At 35.6% G+C, this 25757-nt stretch overlaps 1 protein-coding gene across 7 annotated transcripts in view; it reads right to left on the bottom strand.

The window, feature by feature from the left end:
- LOC103019313 (sodium channel protein type 2 subunit alpha) overlaps nucleotides 1-25757 on the bottom strand; it is a 150178-nt gene that overhangs the window by 75340 nt on the left and 49081 nt on the right. Inside the window, exons 1-8 of one of the 7 annotated variants that reach the window (XM_057550728.1) lie at nucleotides 20318-20395; nucleotides 19680-19783; nucleotides 16802-17119; nucleotides 15789-15906; nucleotides 5015-5105; nucleotides 4155-4283; nucleotides 3489-3580; nucleotides 2333-2605 (exon numbers count right to left, since the gene is read on the bottom strand). In XM_057550728.1, the coding sequence (XP_057406711.1) occupies nucleotides 2333-2605; nucleotides 3489-3580; nucleotides 4155-4283; nucleotides 5015-5105; nucleotides 15789-15906; nucleotides 16802-17068 (970 nt within the window). In that variant the 5' untranslated portion in view covers nucleotides 17069-17119; nucleotides 19680-19783; nucleotides 20318-20395. Of the gene's footprint in view, nucleotides 1-2332; nucleotides 2606-3488; nucleotides 3581-3675; nucleotides 3768-4154; nucleotides 4284-5014; nucleotides 5106-15788; nucleotides 15907-16801; nucleotides 17120-17661; nucleotides 18277-18767; nucleotides 18982-19679; nucleotides 19784-20317; nucleotides 20396-20458; nucleotides 20482-25757 lie in introns of those variants that run through there. The other 6 variants (XM_057550732.1, XM_057550731.1, XM_057550733.1 and 3 more) reach the window with 6 other exon arrangements.

Below are 25757 nucleotides of genomic sequence, written 5' to 3'. Positions count from 1 at the left end.
AAATAGCTGTCAAATTAAGGCTGTTTGGCACAAAAATTGAAAGATAGGAAAGCCTTGTTGCTTCTAAATGCTGCCACGAAATAACATTTTATTTTACAACTATGCTTTGCCTGGACCCAAACTAGATTCAGACCTTTGTTTTCCCTACCAATTTTAACTTAATTTCTTGTGAAAAGTGGACTGAGCTGTTTGCTCTTTCCATGATACTGTAAGTAAGTGGTTTGCTTTGAGTTTTGGCTTGAATACTGTCTTTCAAGATAAACTTCCTTCTTTGGAGATACGTATTTTCTATGTATACCTATTTTTTATTCTTAAGGAATACCTTATATATAAATTTAATAAGTTGCAAAGATGATCTCAGGAAACATACACATATATAAACATACATATTTACATATTCACATACAAAAACACACAGACACATATACATTAAAAAAACACACACATAACCCCCACAAAAAAATTTTACTATAGTTTTCAGGAATACTTAAAAGCCTATATTCAAGGAATGCCCTAATATATTATGTAGGTCAATCTGGGTCATAATTTCACAAAAAATTTTAGATCCTTACCTCATAACATATATCAAAAAATCATTCTAGATATTTAGAGATTAAAGATTTAAAGACAAGTCCATTAATATAATATAAAAATATGTAGGTTTTCTTTTCAATCTAGAATATACAGGTGGCTGTTTTATATGCAGAATATACAGGTGGCTGTTTTATATGCAGAATATCTAGGTGAAAATTTTTATTATTTCTGAATCCAGAAGCATTTTATAATCTTAAATATAGAAAAAAAGAAAACAAATTTGATGACTTGATTGCCTAAAAATCAGAATCACTTAGGGACCAAAAACAAACAATAAGAAGAAAAAACAAGCTGGAGAATATAGTCGCCAAAAAAAGGCAAAATGTTAACATACTTGATAAATTATAGAGATCTTATGAATTCCCAAAATATACTATCACCTGATAGAATAACAGGTAAAAATGTCAACAGATAATTCACATTACATTAAATATATAACTTGCTAATGATACTAATAAACAATTATAGATTCTACCACATTAATAATTAAAAAGAGGATACACTTTTCCTTCCATCAGAAGATGTTAAAATATGGTAATAATCAATATTAATGAGAATTCAGTAAGATGGCCACTGCTGTAGGAGGTATATAGTGGTCTGACCTCTTTGGAGAGCAATATGACACTATGTCTCCCTAGCCTTAATCTCGTCATACCCTTTAACCCCCCAAAATTCTACTAATAGAAATCTATCTGAAGGAAACAATCAGAAATAGAGAAAAGATTTATGTGCAAAGATTGTCACTGTGCTGTTATTATAACATTAATAAATGGGAAATTTCATAAATAATGAAATCATTTGTTTTATTTATTCACTTGTCCAAAGAATCTTAATCTCTTCAGTAAAAATCTTCATGAGAATACTAATTCTTAAAACATTAATATAATGTGAGAAGTGATAAAATTTCACATAGTTCTAAAAACCATGAAGGATACCTCGGACTAGGTATCCCAATGGAGTATGGATAATCAAGAGATCAATGGAAGTTGGCTAGCTAATTGCATAAGGAGAGGGAGGGACTTGGACATTCCAATGACAGAGGGGCTGGCTTCAATGATAAGAAATTATACTAAAGCATATCATAAGTATACTCTGATGTCCATCTCTAAAATAAAATCAAACTGTATTGATAAACAACTCTAACACAATGATTGATACCAAAGAGATAAACTGGAATAAGAATATTATAAAGGTAGGTTTTGAGTTTACACTTTCTCATCAATAAGTAACTTGCTGGACTGAGGTTGCTTAACTTTCTGATGAGTACACAAATTCAGATTTCATCTTAGTTTCTCCATTTCCAGATACATCATATGCACTCAATACATATACTGAGTCAAACCAAATAGGGGCAGATTATTTTTCCTCAGTCTTCTTAATAATCCATTTCAGCAAAATACATTGAATAGTCCAAACTACTGATTTATTTATTAAGATGACTGAAAACTCCTGATCAATCCCTAACAAATAAATATTTTTGTTTATAAAGCATTATATTGTATTGCTGTCAAGACTGGTTTAGGAAAAGAACACATCTTCAAATGGTAACTTTTATCACGTTGATTGAAAGATAAGGAAAAAGGAGTAAGATACCATTTGATTTCTGTATCATATATACTATCTTAAATTGGTCTAAGTAATTTGGTTCACATCAAAATTGAGACAATTTTCACTATATATATATATTTTTAATATTTAAAGGACTAAACAGCTTAATGGTTAAAAGAGTATATCTTACTTTTATCTTCAATATATTCATCCCAGTTAAACATGCTCACTGTCCTATTGAAAGTGGTACCATTCCCATCCAATGAGTTATTAAAGAAGGAAGTGATGTTTATTTCAAAGGAAGAATTATCTGGGGGCCATTGTAAACATTTGTTTCGCAGGTTGCCCATAAACAGCTGTAATCCTATTAGTGCAAACACGCTCAGACAGAACACAGTCAGGATCATTACATCTGAGAGCTTCTTCACCGACTGGATTAGGGCGCCCACGATGGTCTTCAGGCCTACACATAAAATCAAAGGGAGGAATTTAAATATACTATTCGACAGCTACTTCACAGACAAAAACATCATGAGCTTGTCCTGGAAAATAAAGATGTCATGCAGAATGCCAACAATATTAGTTTAATGTTTGTGACTGGATAACATTTTCATGAAAAGCCTGCTAGCTGGTGAAAATGAATGAAAGCAGAATTTGTATGTTCATTAGAAAACCGTGAATGGAAATAAACCAAAAGTGTATTTCCAAATACTCCTTAGAGCAGAAGAAATGGTTTTGTTATTCATGCTTAAACATCAACCTTGTATAAAATTTTTGCCTGTATTTGCAGATGTCTTACTCCCTAACCTCTTATTGATTTTATAAAAATCTATATGAATAAAGTAGTAAGAAATCTTGAAGCCACTGAATTATGAGGTTATATACTTGTGAATTCTGCAAGCTTGAGTATGGGTTAAAAAAGGAAGACATCTGAAAAATGAGCCCCATGCAGCACTCATGCTATCCCTTGTTCTTTCATTTATCTGAAGTTAGGAAAATTACCAGTCTTAGACCTAACTGGTCAAATCTGCAGCAGTTTGAATGCCTTACAGTTTAGCTTCTATGCAGAAAGCTTGATGTTACAGGACGCAAACCACGTAGCCTGTTACTGCAAATGCCTCATGCAAAAACTTGTTAAACTCAAAGGCTGATTTAGAACAGATCATTTTAAAGAAAGCAACTAGTAAAAGCAAAGAATCAAATCCACCCAAAATATGATGTACTGATTCTTGCTTTTTTACAAATTTATTTGCAATAGGTGAGAAGCAACAAGGCTTACGCACAAAAGCTGTGATTGTAGCACCAATGCTGCTAAAGTCAGCCTCGGTGTTTAACCTAGCTCTCACCTGGAATGACTGAAATTGTTTTCAGTGCTCGGAGAACTCTGAATGTTCTCAACGCTGAGACATTGCCCAGGTCCACAAACTCTGTCACATATCTGTAATAGGGAGTTCACACACAAACACAATAACAGAACACAAGAAACAGTTGGAGATATAAGGGGCCTACCACCTTATACCAGTTTCTTCTTACCTGGAATTACAGAAATAGTTTTCAAAGCTCTCAAGACTCTGAAAGTTCGAAGAGCTGAAACATTGCCTAGGTTTACAAATTCTGTTACATACCTGTAGAATTAAATCAGAGTTATTCAGAATTTAGGGAAATCTAAGTCTAAGTTGGTCTTTCATCAAGATCTTTCAACTTCAATGAGTGTTGTCATCAGATTTCCCAATTAAGAGAAAAATGGCATTGTCATCAATCATAATCTCTGTTACTTGGGTAACTTATTTTATTGCTTTACAGCACTAATTGAAATCAAAGCCATGTAATTTACTATGATAGTCCCTAATTTCTCCAAAGTGCACAATCTGATTGGAAGAAAAATATCCTAAATTCATATAATAACCAAGAAAAATGCTTGATCTGTTAAGGGAAACCACCAAGGAGAAATACAGTGTAGGCTCCCACTAATGATTACTCTTCCCAGATAGAAAATGTATTAAGATACTTACGCAAAAGTAATGACTGTGAAATCCAACCAATTCCATGGATCCCGTAGAAATGTGAAATCTTCTAAACAAAAGCCCCTTGCAAGTATTTTTATAAGTGATTCAAAAGTGTAAATTCCTGTAAAGGTGTACCTGAGAGAAAATAGCCAAGCCCACATTAAAGATCTAGTAGGTAATTTACATGTACATATCTTAAAGGAGAAAAACAACAAATACAAATTAGAGGCTTCCATATAGTTCTATATTGGTCTCCCTATAATGTAGACCTTAGGTAGTATTTAAGGAAGAAAGAAACATTATATTCTGAAAGACATTCTCATTGACTATAAATGAGTATTGTACTTGCTACATTAATTCACTTGAAGGCCCAAATAATATGGGTCTATATGAAGATATTACCTGAAATACACTAGTTTTGGTCTAATTTAAGGAAATAGTTATTAACAAAAATAAATGAAGATTTTTTGTTTAATAAAATGTGCATCATTAACAGCCATGAAATATATACTAATAAAACACAGAAAGGTGATAGCCATGAGGAAAAGAACATACAAACTGGGTATAAATTTTATCATCAGGTATTAGTAATCACTGATGACCTTTGAAAGAGTGTGAGACTCATAAGGAAGACAAAGAGCTACAAATATTGGCAGTCAAATCAGTGCAGTAATTGGAGCAACTTAATGAGCCAGTGCAAGCTTTGTCCTACAGAAAATCAGTGGTTGAAATGAACTTGAATCACTGTCTAACTGGTTTGTAGTAGCTAGTAAGATTTGCTAAAGAAACTGATGAGGTCTCAAGATGTTAAATGCACATAAAGGGACAACAATATTGCAAGATTTTTTTTAAAATCTTCTACTTACTCCACATTCTTTGTCCAGTCTGGAGGATTACTCATGGTCATAAATACACAGTTGGTAAGAATAGTGCACATAATGAGCACATTGAATAAAGTAGAAGAATACCGTCAAGGAAGACAAAATTCAGTGGAAAATTTCACTTTCATACACCATTATGTCTTTCACCACCATGAAGTTTAGAACTTTTATGCCCGTATTATTTTATTATTGAGTTTGCTTTTTCCATTTCTGTAATTTTAACAACTCCATAACCAAGTCATGTCAGGCCAAGCCATCAATTATTTGGAGGCTACTTATGTGATTTTAGCAATGAAAAAGATTAAATGAAAAGAAATTAGCTCATTGGTAAATAATTTACCAATTTAAGTTTTTTTCTTTCTTTAATGACAGACTCAATGACTGAAGTGCAAGCTCAGCATGTATGAAGACTCTGACAAAAATTCAACAAGAGAATTCCAGTAATTACAGTCGTCCCACAGTATGCATGGGGGATTGGTTCCAGGACCTGCAGCAGATACCAGATTCCACAGATGCTCAAGTCCCATAGTGGGCCCTCTGTATCCGTGGTTTCTGCATCCTCAGATTCAAGGAACCATGGATCCTGAACACTGTACACCACCCACTGTTGGTTGAATCTGCAAATGTAGAACCCATGGATATGAAACCCGTGGATGGGGAGGGCCGACTGTAACTGAATGCATTATAACTCCATCCTAAGGGTCACCTGAGTGGAAGATCTTCAATAAAATTCTTCGTAAGTGGAGTATATAATATACAGTGATTGCTCATTAAATTCTGAATAGTAAGAGAAGATGGCTGGTGTTAGTACTGACATTTCTCGGGTTTGTAACTGTGGCCAAATTACTTAATAATTTTCCTAAGCCTTGGTTCACTTTGCTATAAAAGGGAGAAAGAATAACCACTTCATAGGATTGCTGTCAGGATCAAATTAGTTAAAATATATTAAACCTCCTACAACTTAATGTGCCTTGTACATGGTAGATACTCAATAAATTACTTTCTTAATTTCCTAAATCATAGAGAACACTACTTATAACAAAAATGTGGTTTGTTTCACTCTACCCCACTTTGCCTGTGTAGACATAGCCAATGCAGTTCACTCTCCTTTATACTGAAAAACAGCAACAAAAGCTCCTTAAGAAAACATTCAGTAGTAATACCTGAAATAACTTTCTTTCATAGTTAATAAAAAGCACAAGAAGGATTCAGCTGTACTTATGTAAAACAAGAGCTTTATCAATATAGATTTAGAAACTTTATAAAAATTCCAGTGAATAAATGCTATTAATATCACTTCTCACTCTTTATTTTTATTATAAATCTTCACATTACTTACACATAGCAAAATATCAGCACGATTTTAAGTGTAGTAAAATAGAATAGTGTTGTGTTATCTATATGTTGTGTTATGCATTATGTGTTAATCTATAAAGGAAGCTTCTTTGCACCCACGACTGACTTTAGTCAAAGCAATCATTGATTTTTCATTTTGACTGGCAGTGATGCAAGGCACATGCTTAATTCTCAGCTTGTTAAAATGCATCCACATGAAAACAGTCATAAGTGAATGATGTGGACCAGCCACATGAGGGCACTACAACCTAGAGAACACAGAAAAACACCATTTCAAAGAAGAAACATTTTTCCTTTTTTACTAAAAAGAAACAAAAAGTAAGACAAAATTAAAGATGACTTGCTATTAGTATATAAAACTAGAGGATCCTCTGTGTCTGTTAGGCTGCTAGGCTCTACTGGAGGAAATGACTCCCCTTGGTCGTTGGCGCCGTTCAAAATACATGGTTCCCAGCCTCACCCACACTCAACACAGTCTAAATATTTCTCCACTTCACTGCACCTCCTACTCTGCAAAGACAATTCCAAATATTCTCCACTCTTCTCTGTTCTCCAATCTTCTTCCTTCCCTCCCCATTTCAAACCCATGACCTTATTTCCTACTTCACTGAGAGAAGAGATAGGATCAGAATGTCATATCTTTACTTCCCACCCCCAAATTGACAAACCTCTCTGTATTAAGATCCTTTCCTCCTTCTTGTTTCAATGGGGGGAGTTTTCAATCCCTCTACTCATACTCTGGACACCTTCCACCTTTCCAGAACACTTCAGAAATCTCTAATCTCTTCCTTCTCTTATCTTTAACACTTCCCACTCTATCCACCTCTTCCTATCAGCACTAACTTGCTGAAGTCTCTCTTATCTTGGAGGAAAAAAAGAAAATACTTTCCTATAACCCACAATCCTCTATCTACTTACTACTAGCTACTTCTCTTTTCCATTTCACAGCCAAACTTCTTGGAAGAGATGTTTATCTTTACTTTCCCTCATTTATCTATCACATCCCTAGCCTACCAGTTTTCTTTCTAAATATGACAAACATCTTCATGTTTTGCCCTGAAAACAAAAGGATAATTTTGAGTTCTTATTTGACTTGCTCTCTCAGCAGCATTTGACAAGCATGATTCGTCCCCCTTTCATTATGTTCTCTTATTTTTGCTTTCATGAAGTCCCAATCCCTTGATTTTTCATGTCTCATGGACAATTTTTTTGTATCCTTTGAAATGTTATATTTCCCTTTTTGAAAAGGACATCGGATATCCAAGCCATTTTCCCCTCTCCTGCTATATTTATCCTAGTAAAGCTCATCAACATACATAGCTCCAAGTACATTTACATGCCCACTGATCTCAAATATTTCTCTCCAGACTAGCCCTCTCTTCTGAACTCAACTGTCCATGGTACCCAATTGTACATATTACATCTGCACTTATGTTTACTCATCTCATTGACACTTCAAATTTTTTCAGTTCTAAAACTAAACTAAAAATCTTTTCATCCTATCCCTCTGCTCCTCTCAAATACTGCCCCTTTGACATCTCTGTATCACAGAAAATGGCTCACGATCCAGCCAGGAACCTAGGAGCGATCTTGCATTTTTCTCTTCCCTAAACCTCCACATTCAACTTAACACCATATATTGTCAATTCTACCTGCTATGCCTGGATTCAGTGAACTTTTTCCCCAATCCTCATATCACTACACAGCCCAGGTGTCCATCAAATCTAACCTAGATTACCGCAATTTCATCTAAACTGGTCTTTCTGAATCCATGTTTGACTCCTTTCAATCCTTTCTGCATACTGTACCAAATGACCTTTGTAAATGTAATTTCAATAGCTTTCCACTACCTTAGGACGGCGATCAAATATCTTACAATAGGAGGTCTAACTCCTCTCTACTTCTCCAATTTCAGCTTCTTTACTCTTCATTCCACTCTCCCCAGTCCAATATTATTGCAATTGTTCTAGGTCATGGAATTAAACAAGCTCTTGTTCAAGTCAGGATCTTAGCAAATATCACCCCTTTTCCCTGGACATGCTCTCTACTTCACCTAGCCAATTCCAACTTTTTCTCCAGCACTCAGATTAAAAGTTATTTTCAGTAAATGCCGTGCACAATAGCACATTTCCTGATTAGGTCTATCAGTAATATATACTTGTAGCACCTGATACCATTCCTCCAATGACTAATTTTAACACTGATTTTTTTTTCTACTAGGCAGTCAACTTCATGAGGGCCATGTCTATATTGTTCACCACCATACCCTTGCCATTTTGCAGTGTCCGTTGGCTATTGAATGATGTCAGTTCGGAAGATTGTTTATTACTAAGTGAAGTAAATTTTCCCTTTTTAATGATATATTTATTAATATGGATCAGAAATACAGCATGAAATTTGTTTTCACATATGTCAAGTTCACAAGTTTCTACACTTTTTTTGAAAGAGAGAACACTGGATAAATATAAAGTGGAAATTAATAGCCTCATGAGATTTATGTCACACAACAGACTGAGCCATGGTTTTATGACCCTTAAAAATATTTATTCCTTATAATGATAAAAATTAAGTATATATAATAATGTAAAATATATATTCAAATATTAATAAATAATAGAAAGAGTGAATATTACCCAGTAAGTCAAAATTAATAAATCATTACATTCAAACTCATGTTTTTCACATTGTATGACTATCATTTTAATAATAAAAAATATGCTTAAGTTAAAGATCCTGACAGATGCTTAGAAAGGAAAGCAAATAAAACTATTTTGCTTTTAAACCAAATAAGAGATAACTAGAGTCAGGTTTTTATGCTTTTCGTTTAATAGATAATCTCTAAATAGAGAGTTTCAAAATCCATTACTTTTTTTTTTTTTTTTTTAATTATTTTTATTTATTTATGTATTTATGGCTGTGTTGGGTCTTCGTTTCTGTGCGAGGGCTTTCCCTAGTTGTGGCAAGTGGGGGCCACTCTTCATCGCGGTGCGCGGGCCTCTCACTATCGCGGCCTCTCCCGTTGCGGAGCACAGGCCCCAGACGCGCAGGCTCAGCAATTGTGGCTCACGGGCCCAGCCGCTCCGCGGCACGTGGGATCTTCCCAGACCAGGGCTCGAACCCGTGTGCCCTGCATTAGCAGGCAGATTCTCAACCACTGCGCCACCAGGGAAGCCCTCCATTACTTTTTAAAATCACTATAAATTTATTTTATCAGTCACATATCTTTAAGATTCTTGGAGTTTGGTGAGTGACTGAAATAGTAGGGTTTCAGATAATGATAACAAATATACAAATATGAAAAAAAATGTAGACATGGTATTGGTGATACCATACATTGAAAAAGTATAGAAACTCCATGTCAAGGCAGATTTCAAGGAGTTAGAACTAGTAACAAAATGCATATATTTATTTTCTAAATATATATTCCATGACATCAACTAAAGTACATTTTTCGAAAGAACAATGAATCCTAGAATAGTATTTCCTTAAGAGACTTTGTATATAAAATAAAATAGAGGTAGATTAACCTCACATAATATCAGGAAAAAAAAGGATTTTTAAATCTATTAATTTCTCTATACCAGGTATTAATAAAAATGTGTTAACCTTTTGATTGCTACTAACTTGTCAGTTGGCAAGTCTAAAATATTTCCTATGTGTGTATTATGAGGAAAGACTTCAAGTTTATACTGAAAATGGTTTATGTAACTTTTGACATGGAAACTAGATGTCTACCCCTATATCCATGTAGGTAGGATGAAGCAGCATGAGTTTTAAAGTGATGAACTGTGGGATCAGATGCATCCTTTACCAAACACATGGGCTTCAGCAAGTTAATTCTTTAAGGCTCAGTTTTCTTGTGTAAATGCAGATAAGAGTACTAATACTTTTCTTAGAGGATACAATCATTTTTATTACTATTAATTATTTGTTTATTAAACATAAAAATGTAGGGCGTTTCTTTGTTATTCTTAAGGAGAAGACATCGTTTGTTCTGTCCAGGGGCTTTGTAATAATACATAATATCCAGAGAAGTTGCAGAGGAATTTTCAACTTAAAATATATATGAACTAGAGGTAGAAGATAGTTTTATGTAAGAAGTTTTCTAACATAAAAATGGAGAATTCAAAGCAAAGTAAGACAGGCCTCTTTCTACATATTGGTGCATATTTGTGAGACAGCAGAAATATTGACTACATGTCACATATATATGTGACACACACATAATGTTAACTCTTGAGTTGTTTAATTTTGTTATTAACAAATTCCTAACTATGTGATAACTTTTGAGCATTGAAAGCAGGAAAAATAGAAATCATAAGCTGTTCACCCTCCTTTCCCTTAGACCTATATAATTTTTGGGTTTTGATTTCTACATAGATGAAAACCGTGATTTTTTAATTTCTACATAGATACCATATAATTTTGGGATGAGCTAAAAAGCTTGCTTCCTATTTAATGAAATAGTAAGTTGGAGCCACTGAAAATAACCTTTGAAATACACAGAGACAGAGATACTGGCAATGCCCCCAGTACATTATTTATACCTGAGGGTTCAGAAATCAGTTTTCTTCTGTTAGATGGAAATTGCAAAAGGCCTAACCTGAAGTTTTAGCTCTGCCACTTATATAAAATGTAGTCTTAGAAAAAGACTAAACATGTGTGGGCTTCAATGAACTCATCTGCAAAATGAGAAGGCTGGAACTGACCACTTTATGTTTTTTGGTCGACTAACAGCTCGTAACTCTGGTGCTGTATAAACATTTTGTTTGCAAAATCAAGCCTCAAAACAGTAGAGATTTGTACAGAATTCTTTGTGGAATTCCTTAAACAATATAAGAGTGTTCCTTTGCTAATCTTGCAGGAGCTGCTCCTAGAATTGTAGCTACTACTACCAACAATAGCTGTCCTAGCTACCGGTTATCACGTTCCTACCAAGTGCTAGTCATGGTGTCAGGTACTTATGTAGTTATTATTACTGATGTATAAATAACGATTGCAATTTTATAGATGGAGAAACTGAGATTCAAACCAGTTGGAGTAACTTGGCCCAAGATCATGGAGCCAATAAGTAAATCTCAGAGGTGGGGTTTGAATCCAGGTTTTCTGAAACCAAAAGCTGTTTATTTTCCTATCCCTTATGAATGATAAGTAGTTCTGCATTATTGTGTGATTTGGAGTGTTTCAGGTCTTTGCCATCACTTTAAATACCATCCATACACTGACATCTCTCAGTTACACCTCCAGCCCAACCCTTTTCTGAACTCCAGACTTGTATTTCCATTTAACTTCTCAACTCCTCCACTGAATGTCTAATAGATCCCTCAAAAAAAAAATATGTTCAAATACACGCTTCTGATTTTACCCAACATATCCCTCCACCTAATGTTGTCCCAAGCTCAAGTAACTACATTTTTCTTTCTTGACCAGACTAAACACTTGGAGTCTTCCTTAGCTCTGCTCATTCCCTCACACCCCACGTCCAATTGTTCAGCATATCCCGTCAGCTATTCTGAAAAACACATCTGAATTTGATGACATTTGCTACCCTCATTGTTTCCACCAAAGGCCAAGACACCGGCGTCCCCTGCCTTCATAATGGCAGTAAGCCCCCAATCTATCTTCTTGCTTCCATTCTTTCGCCCCAGGCAGTCTATTCTCCACGCAGCAGCCAGAGTGATCTTTCTCAAATTTGAGTCAGGTGATGACACTCTTCTGCTGAAAACCCTCCAGTCATCTCTCCCCATCTCATGCGGCATAAATTCGGTGTCTTCACCACGGCCTACAACTTCAGCCCTGACCTTCACTCTGACTGACCTCATCCTCTCCTACTCTCTGCCTTTCCCACTCTCCTCCAGGCACTCTGGGCACGTGGCTGATTCTAGAGCACACCAGGTACACTTACACTTTTATCCTTTGCCTTCATATTTGCTATTCCCTTTTCCCCTCAGATTTCCATGTCTCACTCCCTCACTTCCTTTGGTTCTCTACTCAAATGCTATTTTTTCAGAGAGGACTTCCCTGATCATATGATTTAAAACAGGACCTTGCCACTCTCCTCTTTTTACACTGCTTTATTTTTCTTAATAGCGCTTATCACTAGCTGACACTAGCTGATTTATTTTTATTACCTCTCTCCTCTCAAACACACACATACACATGAATGTAACCACATGCGAGCAGGGACTAGGTTTGGTTCTATGTTGCATCCCAGTGTCTAGAAGAACACTTGCCACACAGTAGGAAGTCTCTTTTCCCAGAGGGCGTTAAGTTAGGGTTCCTGGGTCTCCTAATATAGTAGGTGTGTAATAAATATTTGCAAATGAACAAATGAATGAGTAACAAATGCAAAGTAAAGGAGAGTGTGCATATTAAAGTAAAATAATAAAAACTGACATGCAACACATTGAAAATTCTGATAGGGAATTTTAGGAATATGGATTATTTTTTACTTGTTTACTATCTAGAAAATATAACCATATTTTATTTAACTATTGAAACAAGGTAATGGGCACATCAACAGCATTTTCAGTTTTCAAAATATACCCTGACAAAAATATAGTAAGCATAAGATTTTTCTGCCAAAATCAAGAAACAAAGCTAATTTGATATGCAACAGCTCCTAATGAAGATAACAACTCTTTAAGAACTAAGTCAGGATTTTCATTGGAAATAGAGATACCAATCTAGGTTTAAAATACAAATTTCTTGATTGTGAATGGCCATTTTCTGGATTATAAACTAATGATAATAAATACACAACAACCCCTTAACTGTGCCCAAAACCCACCATTACCAACCCCAAGCATTTTTATCTTATAGCAAAAGACACTTGAAGTCAGAAAACCAGGATTTGAGTTTAGGATTTGCGTTGTGAGGAATAAGACAAAATCAGTGGGAAAATCACCTGCAAACTGTACAGTATTATTTACATCAAAGTTTACTAGGATCTCCAGGCAAATGTGCCTTATCACCACAAGACTGAAGAATGTGTCTATCAGTCTACCTGCCTTTTCTCATGTCTCTACTCCAAGGTGAGATATCTTAAATATAATATTTTAATTCAGGCAATCAGAGATTTTTAAGAATCTACTTTTTCTACGTTGGAAGAAATTTGTAACTATATGCCATTTGTAAGGTTCTGGGAGAGTCAACCGTTCAGTTTGGCAAATCTTAGATTTACCTGGCTGCCTTCACATTTCAACTTGCACCACTGCAGGCCTCCTAACAACTTTGCCCCTTGGAGGTTTTCTTTTTTTCTGGGAAGCAAGTGCAAACCTTCAAATTCAAATTGTATCTTGATTCCTGAATAGCCCCCACCATAAACTCGGTCCTCAATGCCCAGAGTCTCTGATCAGAACTTCTAAAACTGCTCTCATCCTCTACCACTGGAAGTCTCTTTTCCCAGAGGGCGTTAAGTTAGGGTTCCTGGGTCTCCTAATATAGAATTTTTTGGAGTGGAGATTATAGATTTTCAAAAAAATATATTATCTCCCCACAAAAGTTTTAAAACAACAACAAAAACAACAAAAAATCCTGCCTTTTCCTTTAACATTGGGCTTTCTTAATTTTATTTCATCGTTCAGTTTCAAGAAAAATAGATTTTTCTGACCTCTTCAAACCTTCCATTTTGTCACTTGTTTTGCATCTAATTATTTAACCTCTTGACTCATTTGTCACTTATTTATTCAATATGTACTCTCTCAGTATTTACTATGAACAGAGCATTGGGCTAAGTCTGAATTTTCCACATAATTTCATGTATAAATTGTGATTACATAGGGATGTACAATTATTTTTAAATATAATAAATAGTTTATGGAAAGATTTATTCAGTGCCCAGATTATAAATACTCAAACATAATAATGGACCATAATTTATAGTTCAAGAGACTCAAATCTAAATCTCAAATTTATTATTCATTCCTAAAGCTAACTCAAAGCATTTTTTCTCCCTGTACAACTGGGTTCTCTTACTTGAAAAACAGAGGTAAGGAATCATTATTGCTTAAAAAATCTCAGAAGAAATTATTAAATGTTAAAACATGAAATTAAAGTATAAAATTAAAATATGTTGATGTCTATGCAAAACTGGGGGGGGGGTGGAAAAGGAATGACCTAGAGGTTAAAAGGAAACTGAATTCCAGAATGCCACGCTTCTAAAGACATCATTTGCCACAATGCCAGGCAAGTCTGGGGACATGCTTTACAGCCCCTCCACCCAGAAATTAGATGACTTCCCTGTCAAGCTTATCCCATCTCTTGAATTCCTTATCTTTTCTAACTCCCTACCATATCTAATTCAAATATTTTCTGGGCCTGCTAGAGGAAGTAAGTTTTTACTTTGTAAGCCTTAAAGCCAAGCCCTGGGCTGACCATGTTGTAAATTGCAGGCAATGACTCTTTCTAATTAGGAAACAAAATTTAAAGTTGTCCTACCTGAGACTTGGCATAACTTTCAGTTTCCCCTTCCTTACCTCTGGTTCCTGATATATATCAGTTCCTCATCCCAAGGCTTCTGTGCACTTCCTGTAAATGCCTCTGCCTAGCACAGCCAGTCTTGCAAACCTTTGCTTCCTTGGTTTTTCCAGGGCTGGCTGTCAGCCAGATCACTATCCCTGGCCTGGAATAAAACTTTTCATTCACAACTACTCTATTTAACCTTCAGGAGTAAATCAAATCACCATCTCCCACCAAGGTGTCATCAATCCCATCTCTAGGAAGTAGATACTTCATGAGGAGAATGAAGCATGCAATAAGGATGTATATGGATAAATAGAAATTAAGCCTTTGGAAAGAGATCATTGTAGCAGGACCTGAGACTTGAATAAAACATAGGAACAAGTGACCCAAAAAAGTAACATTTGAAAGGCTAATGTGTATTCCATCACAATTATAAACATTTACTAACTCAAAGCTTTCAAATGCTAAAATGAAAAGCAGAAAGTAGTAAAATTCAGATCAAAAAGATATAAAATTGTATAATTCAGATTATGCATATATTTTCCAAATGTAAAGCAGTGAAGAAAATTAGCTCACAGAATTTACCCATTATATAGATAACCTTGTAAAGTTTGAAGACTTATAAAAGGAGAGCCTGGTAATACTGTCAAAATTAATGAAGAAGTCTTGGATGTAGTAGGCAATTCAGAAGGGAGCAGAGGAGGAAAGAAGAAAGAAAGAAGTAGTAAGTCAGGGAAAGAAGAAATACTTGGAAGATGGGGCAAAGTGTTTCACTTACCTATGATCCCATTTTGCAATAATGCTAACTGTTGAGTAAGAGGGAAAAAAAAAGAAAGAGCACATAACATTGCCAACCACGCATATTTCTGAAACATTCCCAACTCAGTAAGTCAGTCCAAGAGCAAAATCATATTAAATGAGTATTTGAAAAAAGGATATGAATGTACCAAAATCTTAATAGCTAATTTTCTAATAGGGTTGAAGGGAGTTAAAATGTACAGGGCAGGGGTGGCACTGAATCGAGAGATTGCTTTCCCTTTATTCAATACTATAAACGTCTGAAAAAGAAAACAAACACATAAAACAGAATTTAGAATCTTAGTATTAAAATTAAGACCATTTTAAGAAAAAAGTGAGACAATTTTTTAGAAATATTGTCTTATAAAATAATATAATAATATATTAATTACCAACATATGACATGATGCTATGTACTTTCTCTTTCTGAGCCCTATAAACGCTCCTAAATTTGGTAAGTGATATGAGGATTTAAAGAACATAAAGAAAATCTGTAGTCACTGCCATAGGAATACTTAGCATCTTATCAAGTTTTAATATAAGTATTTTAAAACTGTAATTATAATTCACAAAGAGCTCAAAAATGAGGCTTTGATTACTTTTTCAGTTAGATAAAAATTTTCTCAGAGGAACTTCAGGGTATTCCAGAGGTGTTGTTTGATCACACTCTTTTTTGGTCATTTAAAAGCCACCTGCTTTTATTTCTTCTGGGGGGAGCCATGGAATGGGCAAAGTTTATGGTGTGAAGGAATAAACCTGCTGAAAATCAAAGTACCTTATGTAGAGCTAGATATTGTAAAGAGGAATTTGGATACTACTCCTGGAAATATTATTTGTAATGCATAAAAAAATATACTCCTTGTCTTAACTTTCTGCTTCACCACACTGTAAGGTGAACAGACTTTTGCCCTTCCTCATTTCCCCACTGCAGGATGCCCCTTCAGTTCTCTGGCTGTCCTGGACATGGGTTCAAATGAGTGCTTCCAAAAGGCTTCTAGGGTAATGGGGCCATTACATGGTCAGGCCCACCTAGTACCCTAATGATACTTCAGACAGAGGGGAGGAGGCGCGACATTCTTCACCTGACATCCCTGGCACTAGCCTGGAAGCAATTAGGAAGTAGGGGAAATAAAGGCAACTTGACTAAGAACTCACTTTCTTATTGATGTAGTAGGGGTCCAGGTCCTCCAGGGGCTCTGACACCATCTCTGGAGGAATGTCTCCATAAATAAATGGAAGGGATTTTCCTGCTTCCAAGTCACTATTTGGCTTTGGGCCATTTTCATCATCTTCATCCTTGCGTTCTTGTTTGGGTCTCTTAGCTTTCTCTTCTGCAATGCGTTGTTCAATAGCAGCAAGGGATTCCCTGGTAAAGAAGCGGAAGCTGTCAGGTCCTGGCGGTACCAGCACTGATTGTGCCATCTTTTCATCCTGCTCCTTTAATCACTGTTTAGCTCCTTGCATAAGAAAGTGCTATGGAAACGAGAGAGAGAGAGAGAGAGAGAGAGAGAGAGAGAGAGAGAGAGGAAAAAAAAAAAAGCAACTGTCATTAGGATAAAATGTGACTGTGGCCAATTACATGATACTGAGATAAAATATATAAACCAAGCTATCTGTAATATTTTACTAAGGAAGCTGCACTTGGCATTCGGGGGATTCTCCTGCATGCATTCATCTGCTTGCATGGAGATCTATCTTTCACATTCAGTAGGTGTCTATGAGGTAATCTAATCTCCCACTCCCAAAATGTTTTAAGTGAAAATATCCAACTCAGAGCTCAGAAATGGAGAATACTGGTTTGTGCTTGCTGTTTCACTTGTGTGAATATTTTGGCAGCCATCTTTTTCAGCATCCCTTCTGAAAAAAATATCCGAGATCCATAACAAGAGATGAATAATGATCAAAAATTGTAGAACCTGGGCTGTGCGAAGATCTTGCATGTATCTCTCCATTTTTTTCCATGTTCCCTTTGGCCTACTTTTCCACCTCAAAGAGCTTATTCAAAATCAACGCACCTGGTAAAGAGCTCTGGAAATCCTGAAATGCCAGGCTGTGGAAACATAGGTAGATACTGCTTGAAAGCAAGGGAGCGGGAAGGAGCAGGGAATGCCGGATTGCATTTGGAACTGCTCGGAAGCTGCACAGGAAGGGACCCAGCTCCTGCCAAACCAGGCAGGAAGTCACCCACGTCAAGAGGTCTGGAGCTTGGACCCCCTGGTTTAGCAACCTGCTGCTAGCTAGTGTAATTGCTTCTTAAATTAACAAATTTGCAGTACCTTAGGAAATACTGTAGAGATAGCTCATTTTCTCAAACAGTGCCCATTTCTTAAGAATCCATATAGCAGATTTGGACTTGAAAAAAATAATAAGTTTACGATAGTTTATCTTTTACATGAACTCCTATTATGCTGGTCTTTGTGATAACATAAATGGAGTTTTACTATATTCTAATCATATTTTACTGGATTAACATATATAGCTCAAGAGAGCACACCAATCATTTCAAACGTTATCTCTGAATCAGTGGCAAGAGTTTCTATGCTTTTTGAAATAATACAACCAAAATCTTGACTCCTGAATGCCATCCATATACAATCACTTATCTATTTTTCCTTCTTTTTAAAATATCAATCCATTTTAACCCTTACGCTACAGGAATGAGAATTACCATTTAATTATATGAGTTGCATTTTCTAAAAGTAAAATTCATTCACATCCAGATCATTTCTGCAGATATGCTAGATCAAACAGGGAAATCTAAAATAACATAAGTTACTGTACCATTTCCACATTTTTTTTTTTGAAGTAGACCAGGACCTTTCAGCCAGCAGCTAGAAGACTGCCCTCTCAGTATCACAGTGCCTCCAATACATCTCTCATTTTCCTCACCCATCCCCAGAGACCCTTATGCCTAGTGACAGGCATAGGCATGAAGAAGGTCCCTGCACACTTCAGGGAGGAACCTGCCATGCCTGGATGCTCTAATAGAAGAGACATGCTAAAACATGCAGACAGCAGCTTCAAAATGAAAGTGGTCCTCTGCAGATTCCCCCAAGGATTCTACTGTAAAGGTAAAGAAGCATCACAGAGAATAAGCATAATAAGAATATTAAAACATTACCCCTGCAGAATCTTTTACACCCAGAGTTTAGGATTGATAAGCTGGCACCAAGAAGACTGCAGCTAAAATTCCATCATGCTTTTTTTCTTTTTTTCATTTTTTTTTAATTCTCCTTCAAAGACCACACCTAACTTCCTGTGAAAGGATTCTGGTAACTGAAGTAAGAACAGGCATTTCCTGTGTGGGGACTACAAAATGGCATTATTATAACTACCACTAGAGGGCGGAGGAACTGTGAAGAGAAAACCCTCAGTGTACACACAGAAGCATGTTTGAAGCAGCCCAAAGCTCTCAGTAATGGAGCTCTAATCTTCTACAAGCTTTTCTTAGAACAGAACATTAAGACTTAGCTGGTTTGCATTACTAACTTTGTTAATTGATAATGCTTCCATTCATGCTTTTTATTTGCTAAGCCAAATTGAATCGACACAAATAATTCAAAGTAAAAAGAAAGTAAATAAAGAAGGGTTAAAAATAAAAACTCATAAAACAGCAATTATACTAATGAAGGCCTTACATACATGAGCTTTAACATTAGCCTCAGCCCCAGAGTATCTGAACTCCAATAAAGGGATTTGATAGTTCAATAAAGAGGTGGCCTTTTCACTATCTAAGTTAACTTTCCCTAGAAACAAAACTAAACTAATGGGACACCAATATTATTTTACCTCTAATTTAAGTGGCTGAAAAGCAACCAGAAAAAAAATGAAAGCCAGTGAGATACTAAATGCCAATACTTAGATTAATAACATAGTTAAGATTTGCAGGCTAGCTATGTGCCAGTCACTGACTGGGCTGAGTCTGCATGCACTATATCATGTCATCCTCCCCGTAACCCCATCAGATAAAGGCTTCCATGATCCTTATTCGAAAACTGATGAAAGGAAGTACACTGAGGTTAGGAAAAGTTACCTAAGATCACACAGGCAGGATTCAAACTCAAAATCTGTGAGCTTTCTTCAGCCATAAACAAAACAAAAACAAAAAATAAAAACACCTGCTCATGTAACTAAATCCTAAAATAAAGATTAAATAAAAATCAGTAAGTGGCATCAATTATAATCAGAAACAGTCATAATTATTAAGTCAATATATTTTTTACATATTTTCTAGCTTCACCATTTTCATTAGAAAAGGTATTTGATTGAAACAAGCAAGAATAAGATATAGGCAAAAAGAATTTTTTAATTCATTCTAGCATGTCTGTTTTGGTTATAGAAGCAAAAGAATGACCCAAAGTGGCTTAGGTAAGAGAAAGAAAGAAAGAGGAAGAAAGAAAGAGGAAGAAAGGAAGAGGAAGAAAGAAAAGAAAGAAAGAAAGAAAGGAAGGAAGGAAGGAAGGAATAAAGAAAGAAACAAACAAACAAAGAAGGAAAGAGAGAGAGAGAAAGAAAGAGAGAAAGAAAGAAAAAGAAAGAAAGAAAAAGAAAAGGAGGAAGGGAGGAAGGGAGAAAAAAAAAAAGAAAGAAAGGAAAGCAACATGGGAATTCATTGTCAAGGTTTATTGTTTAGGGCTAGCTATAGGCATGCCCAATTGATGTTACCAGCACCTAGTCATACTGCATCCTTTGGCCCTGACTTCTATGGTGATAGCTTTTCGTTCCTCATTGTAGTAAGATGCTATAGCATCTCTGGCCTCCCAATCTCCCAGATTTAAATCCAATCAGAACAAAGACCCAAAAAACTCTCACCGCATCTCACTGGCTTCAGTTGGGTCACATGCTCATTCTGAAATAATCAGGCTGTCCAGGGTGATGCCATGCTTTGTGCTTTGATTGGCTTCTCCTAAGCCAATGTCTCATCCTGGACTAGGGAGGAAATCCTACTTGAAACCTATGAACAGTCAGGGTTATGGTGGTGGCACAGAAACATTCCTCAAATGCAGAGCTTGGGTGCTATTACTGGAATAAAAGGGGATTGATGCTGGTCAACTAAAACAAGCAAGCAAGCCAGCATGCACTCTAGTCACACAGTGGTCATATTTGCAGTGCCTCAGTACTCAAGAGAGTAACTCTCTTCCTCTCTCTCTCTCTCTCTTTATATGTATAAATATGGAGAGTGCAGAGAGTATATATATATATATATATATATATACATGTATAGCATATTTTCTAGTGTTATCATTTTCATTAGGAAAATTTTCATTGTCTTCCATGTATACCATCTTAAAGACTTAGAAACCAGGCACGATATTTAGAAGATTACTTCCTCAAAGTAAGTTGTCCTACTGTAATAAAATACTTTACAAATCTCTATGATGAGCTTTAACTTCATTTATCAAATGAACACAAGCATAATTCAAAGATATTTCAGGTTTGGTTCCAGACCACTGCAATAAAGTAAGTTACAGGAATTCTTTGGTTTCCCAGTGCATATAAAAGTTGTGTTTACACTATACTTCAGTGTAAGTGTGCAATAGTATTATGTCTAAAAAATGTACAGACCTTAAAGTTACTTTATTGCCAAAAAATGCTAAAAATTCGAAGCATCTGAGCCTTCAGTGAGTCATAATCTTTTTTGCAATAGTAACATCAAAGACCACTGATCATAGATCACCATAACAAATATAATAATAATTAAAATGTTTGAAATATTTTGAGAATTACCAAAGTGTGACACAGAGACAGGAAGTGACTAAAGGCTGTTGGAAAAATGGTGATAATAGACTTGCTCAACACAGGGTGGCTGCAAACCTTCAATTTGTAAAAAGCACAATAAATCAAAGTGCAATTAAAAAAAAACAAGGTATGCCTGTATCTACATATTCTGGTCTTACTTTACAGATGTGCTCAACAATAGGCTAACTTGTTATACAAAAGATTCTAATTCAAAAAATAAACTAAGGAGTAAAAATTTACAAAGTGTTTTGCCAAACATTTTGTGGGGAGGGGGCGAGATTAACATACACAGTGCTTATTTTTTGCCAGGCACTATTTTAAGAACTATAAAACCATTTAATTCTTATAACAACCTGATGAAGTAGATATTGTGATCATCCTTACTTAAAACATAAGGAGGGCTTCCCTGGTGGCGCAGCGGTTGAGAATCTGCCTGCCAATGCAGGGCACACGGGTTCGAGCCCTGGTCTGGGAAGATCCCACATGCCGCGGAGCGGCTGGGCCCGTGAGCCATGATTACTGAGCCTGCGCGTCTGGAGCCTGTGCTCCGCAACAAGAGAGGCCACGACTGTGAGGGGCCCGCGCACCGCGATGAGGAGTGGTCCCCGCTTGCCGCGGCTGGAGAAAGCCCTCGCACGGAAACGAAGACCCAACACAGCCAAAAATAAATAAATTAATTAAAAAAAAACAAAAACAAAACCCCCCCCCTCTACTTGTAAACTGCCTTCACTGATTAAGTCCCCTTTAGTTATTTAAAAAAAAAAAAAAAAAAACATAAGGAAACTGGGGTACCAAGAAGTTAAAAAATTTGAAAGATGCATAAGTTCTCACAGCTGGAAGTATAGTCAGGATTTGAACCCATGCTCTCTGGCTACAGAATCCATGTTCTAACCATCATACAATGCTTCTTAAGTCTTTTTCCGGAATCACTCAGTATCAGGAACACACCAAGATATGTGCATTTACATTAATTGTAGGGTCACCCCTTTCTCTCCCATTGATCCTAGCCAGTGAATGTGTCTTAGAATATTTAAAATGGTGAACACAAAATATTTTACCAAAACATCCAAGACATACAATGAACAACACCTGACTATTTTTTCCATCTCAAAATGTCTTTTGTAAAATATAGATAAGAATCATAGTCTCTTGTTTCTGATTTCCCAGGATGATGTTTTCAGAAGTCACGCATATTAGTTTTTCTTGCATTTGTCCTGACCCTTGTTAACATCATGCTGACATTTTATGAGAATGCTAAATGACATACGTTACATGGTTTTTAAATTTCATTCAGTTGTACTACTTTTCAGACAGAAGATTTTGTATTACAACTTTTAAGGCCAGACACTATATTTGGAAGACCCATAAATAATGGGAAAGGCAAGCAATATTATTTTAAGTGGTTGGAAAGAATATTAAGAATTGGATTTCTAAATTCCAATGACATTTCTGTTTCCCTTTCGATGTCTTCTTTTTTAAAAATTTGTCTCACTTATAAAAGAGGAACATTAATTTTCTAAATTAAAATATAAAAGAAAAATTAACAATATTATTACACATGCTGATATCTACAAAAAGTTGTATTACAGTGATATGAAAGAGCAATAACAAAACAAAGAAATAATAAATAGAATATGACTCAATTCCTTTCCACAAAGAGTCACATTTATATTAATAAGTACTCTAAAATTAAATTTATACTAAGAAAATTGTTGGCTTATTACATTTTATGGATAAGGAAATAACTATAAAATAGTTTATATTATAATTGATGATTGTGGATAAGTGCTCAAAAAACTTAGAGGATTTTGTACCTAAGAGTTAAGAAAGCTGAGAAAGACTAAGGAATATCTTTTTCTGAAAGTGATCTTTTAATCCTATTTTACAATTGTAATTTTTAATTTTCTTCAGCACATTAAAGTAATACTGGAAACATAAGCTAAGGAAAGATTTGCTAAGTATTACCTGGAGATTTATTTTCTGTATTTTCTAGTTTCCTTAATCTATAGGTTTGACTCTATTTTCTCATGAACTTTTTGATTGTCACTTACTGTGTTTTTGCATATCCTTTTTTCTTTAACCTTGATCCACTAGCTCATTTCCATAACTAACAATTTCCGTAAGAGTGAGAAAGTTCTGAACTACCAGACTTACATGTTTTCTCACTACAGATTAGAAAAAGAGCATAACAGAAAATAAAAGACATATGCTCAGTATGTACTGTTCAGATAAAATGTCATTTTTCTTTAAATGCTAGTTTTAGTTACAACACTTTTTAAAAACCTTATTTTCAATATTTTATAATCATATGATATTTGTTGAGCAATATTCTTTATAAAAGTATAGATATTCCTTTAAATGACTGTTATGTTTTTAAACACATTTTGTTTTTCTTTAACAGAGATGTACTCCAATGCTATCGTGATCCCTGGGAAATATCATTCAAGGTAACAATAATCACTTTCATCAAATTTCCTGGGAAAAAATAAATTTTATATGAAATATGCCTCCATTTTTATACAAGCATTTTCATTTTATTGCAGGTAGGGTGGCAACTTGTTTCTACATCCTTTCTTTATCTTCAGATATATTAAATGCATGTTCACATCCGTGAAATACTTCAACCCTGTCAAAATGACTTATCAACTGGAAGTTCACCTCTAATCTGATTACATACTAGTTTCTTTTTGATGGAGCGATCATACTAGAATCGTTGAATTCTACTTCTGGATCTTAAGAGTCAACTAAAGAAGGAAATTTCCTAAGGTGTGGTCCTCCCCATGAGAGTGAGACATTTCCATGTTCTCCAAAGGCTTGAATATTTCCAGCTCAGTTTTCTTCCTTCCTTCTGCTTCACTGAGGATTGCTACCTAAAACTGTCCCCCTCAGCCCTCATCCTTTTTTATAGGAGAGAAAAAAGTGGCCTCTAACCTCATAAGTGTGATAGTAAATCTGAATGTCTGGGCATCTTCTCCAGGAGAGAACAATCAGGCAGAGCCAGGAGCAGGTCTTTGGAATGAAAAATAATACTCAAAAGATAGCTACATTCTAAAGTGTCCTAGATACAAAATTTGTTCATGCCTGTGTGTGTGTGTGTGTGCGCGTGCATGTGTGTGCCTCAGAGAGAGAGAGAACTAGAAATGAGAATGAGCGTGTAAGAGACCATGGATTTGTTTCTTCACATCATGTTAGCATGACCTAAATTCTGGCACTCTACCTGGTTCTTGCTATTAGTTGCCACATTTAATTCTTCTAATATTTTGTGAAGGAAGTAGTATTGTGGTCACTTTTCTAATGTGATGGTGATCCAGGCTTACATAGGCTGTGTAACCTGACATGGTCACACAGAGCCAGCATTTAAACTCACATGTGTCTGATTTCAAATTCAAATATACTTCATTGTCCCATTTTGCCTCAGGAGTGAGAAATGTACCACTGATACACAAGTTGAAAAGGATAATGTGAAATAAATCTGATTTTTTAAGTCACTGGATCCCCATCTATAGCTAAGATGTTTGTAGGGTACACTAAGCCCACTGCTATTAAGCAAACTGGTGACCCACTAGGGTAACTCAGTTTCCCTTTCATAATCTTGCTATTGTGGGGTTTGCTTGACTTGCGCTGGAATAAGCTTTAAACTCTCTGAACCTCAGTGTTCTAATCAGTAGACATGAAGGCTCATTTTGAGTTTTATGAAATAAATTTATAAGAACAAACTAAGCACTGTGACTGGAACATAGTAGATGCTTAGTAAATGCTGGCTTCTTTTCCTTTTTTCAGAGATACCTTAGTGCTGTCGTTTGTCATTTGAACTTTTTATTAAAGTTATTTCTGTAAAGCTGCTCTCTCCATTACCCCGTCTTCCTTATCTTATCCCTTTTTTGTTTGTGGTTTCAAGTGTCCAGCATAGTACTCACCTGAGATAAACCGTTCAGTAAATCATTGATGAATAAACAGTCGTAACCCTATATTTATTCAGGAGCTTTCTTGGTCTTTTTACTGAGTACACTTTCTTTCCTTTTTGGGATAATTTATGTGTCATGACACCAACTAATTCTAGGTTTCTGATTTTGTGGTCGTTGTTTCAGTTATATAGAACTTTATACTTTACTGCGTACATTTATAGCACCTCTATAGTTTGAGCTGACCTCACCTTTCCTAATACGTGCCCTTAACCTAAAGTCAGACTACTATCGTCACTGCCTCTCCTCTCCATCACACATGCACACACCACACACATGTGCACATATACACAGATATGTTTGTATCTGTTTCTCTAGCTTATTTCACCAGCCCAGAAAGTTCAACATTCATGTATTTGCTTTTCACAGTCTTATCAATTCTTCACGAGCCATTGTTGTGGAAAACGTTA

This window comes from Balaenoptera acutorostrata, chromosome 8 (assembly GCF_949987535.1).
Source record: "Balaenoptera acutorostrata chromosome 8, mBalAcu1.1, whole genome shotgun sequence".
NCBI lineage: Eukaryota > Metazoa > Chordata > Mammalia > Artiodactyla > Balaenopteridae > Balaenoptera > Balaenoptera acutorostrata.
Note: the sequence above shows the minus strand (reverse complement) of the source record. Positions and strands in the feature narration are given on the sequence as shown.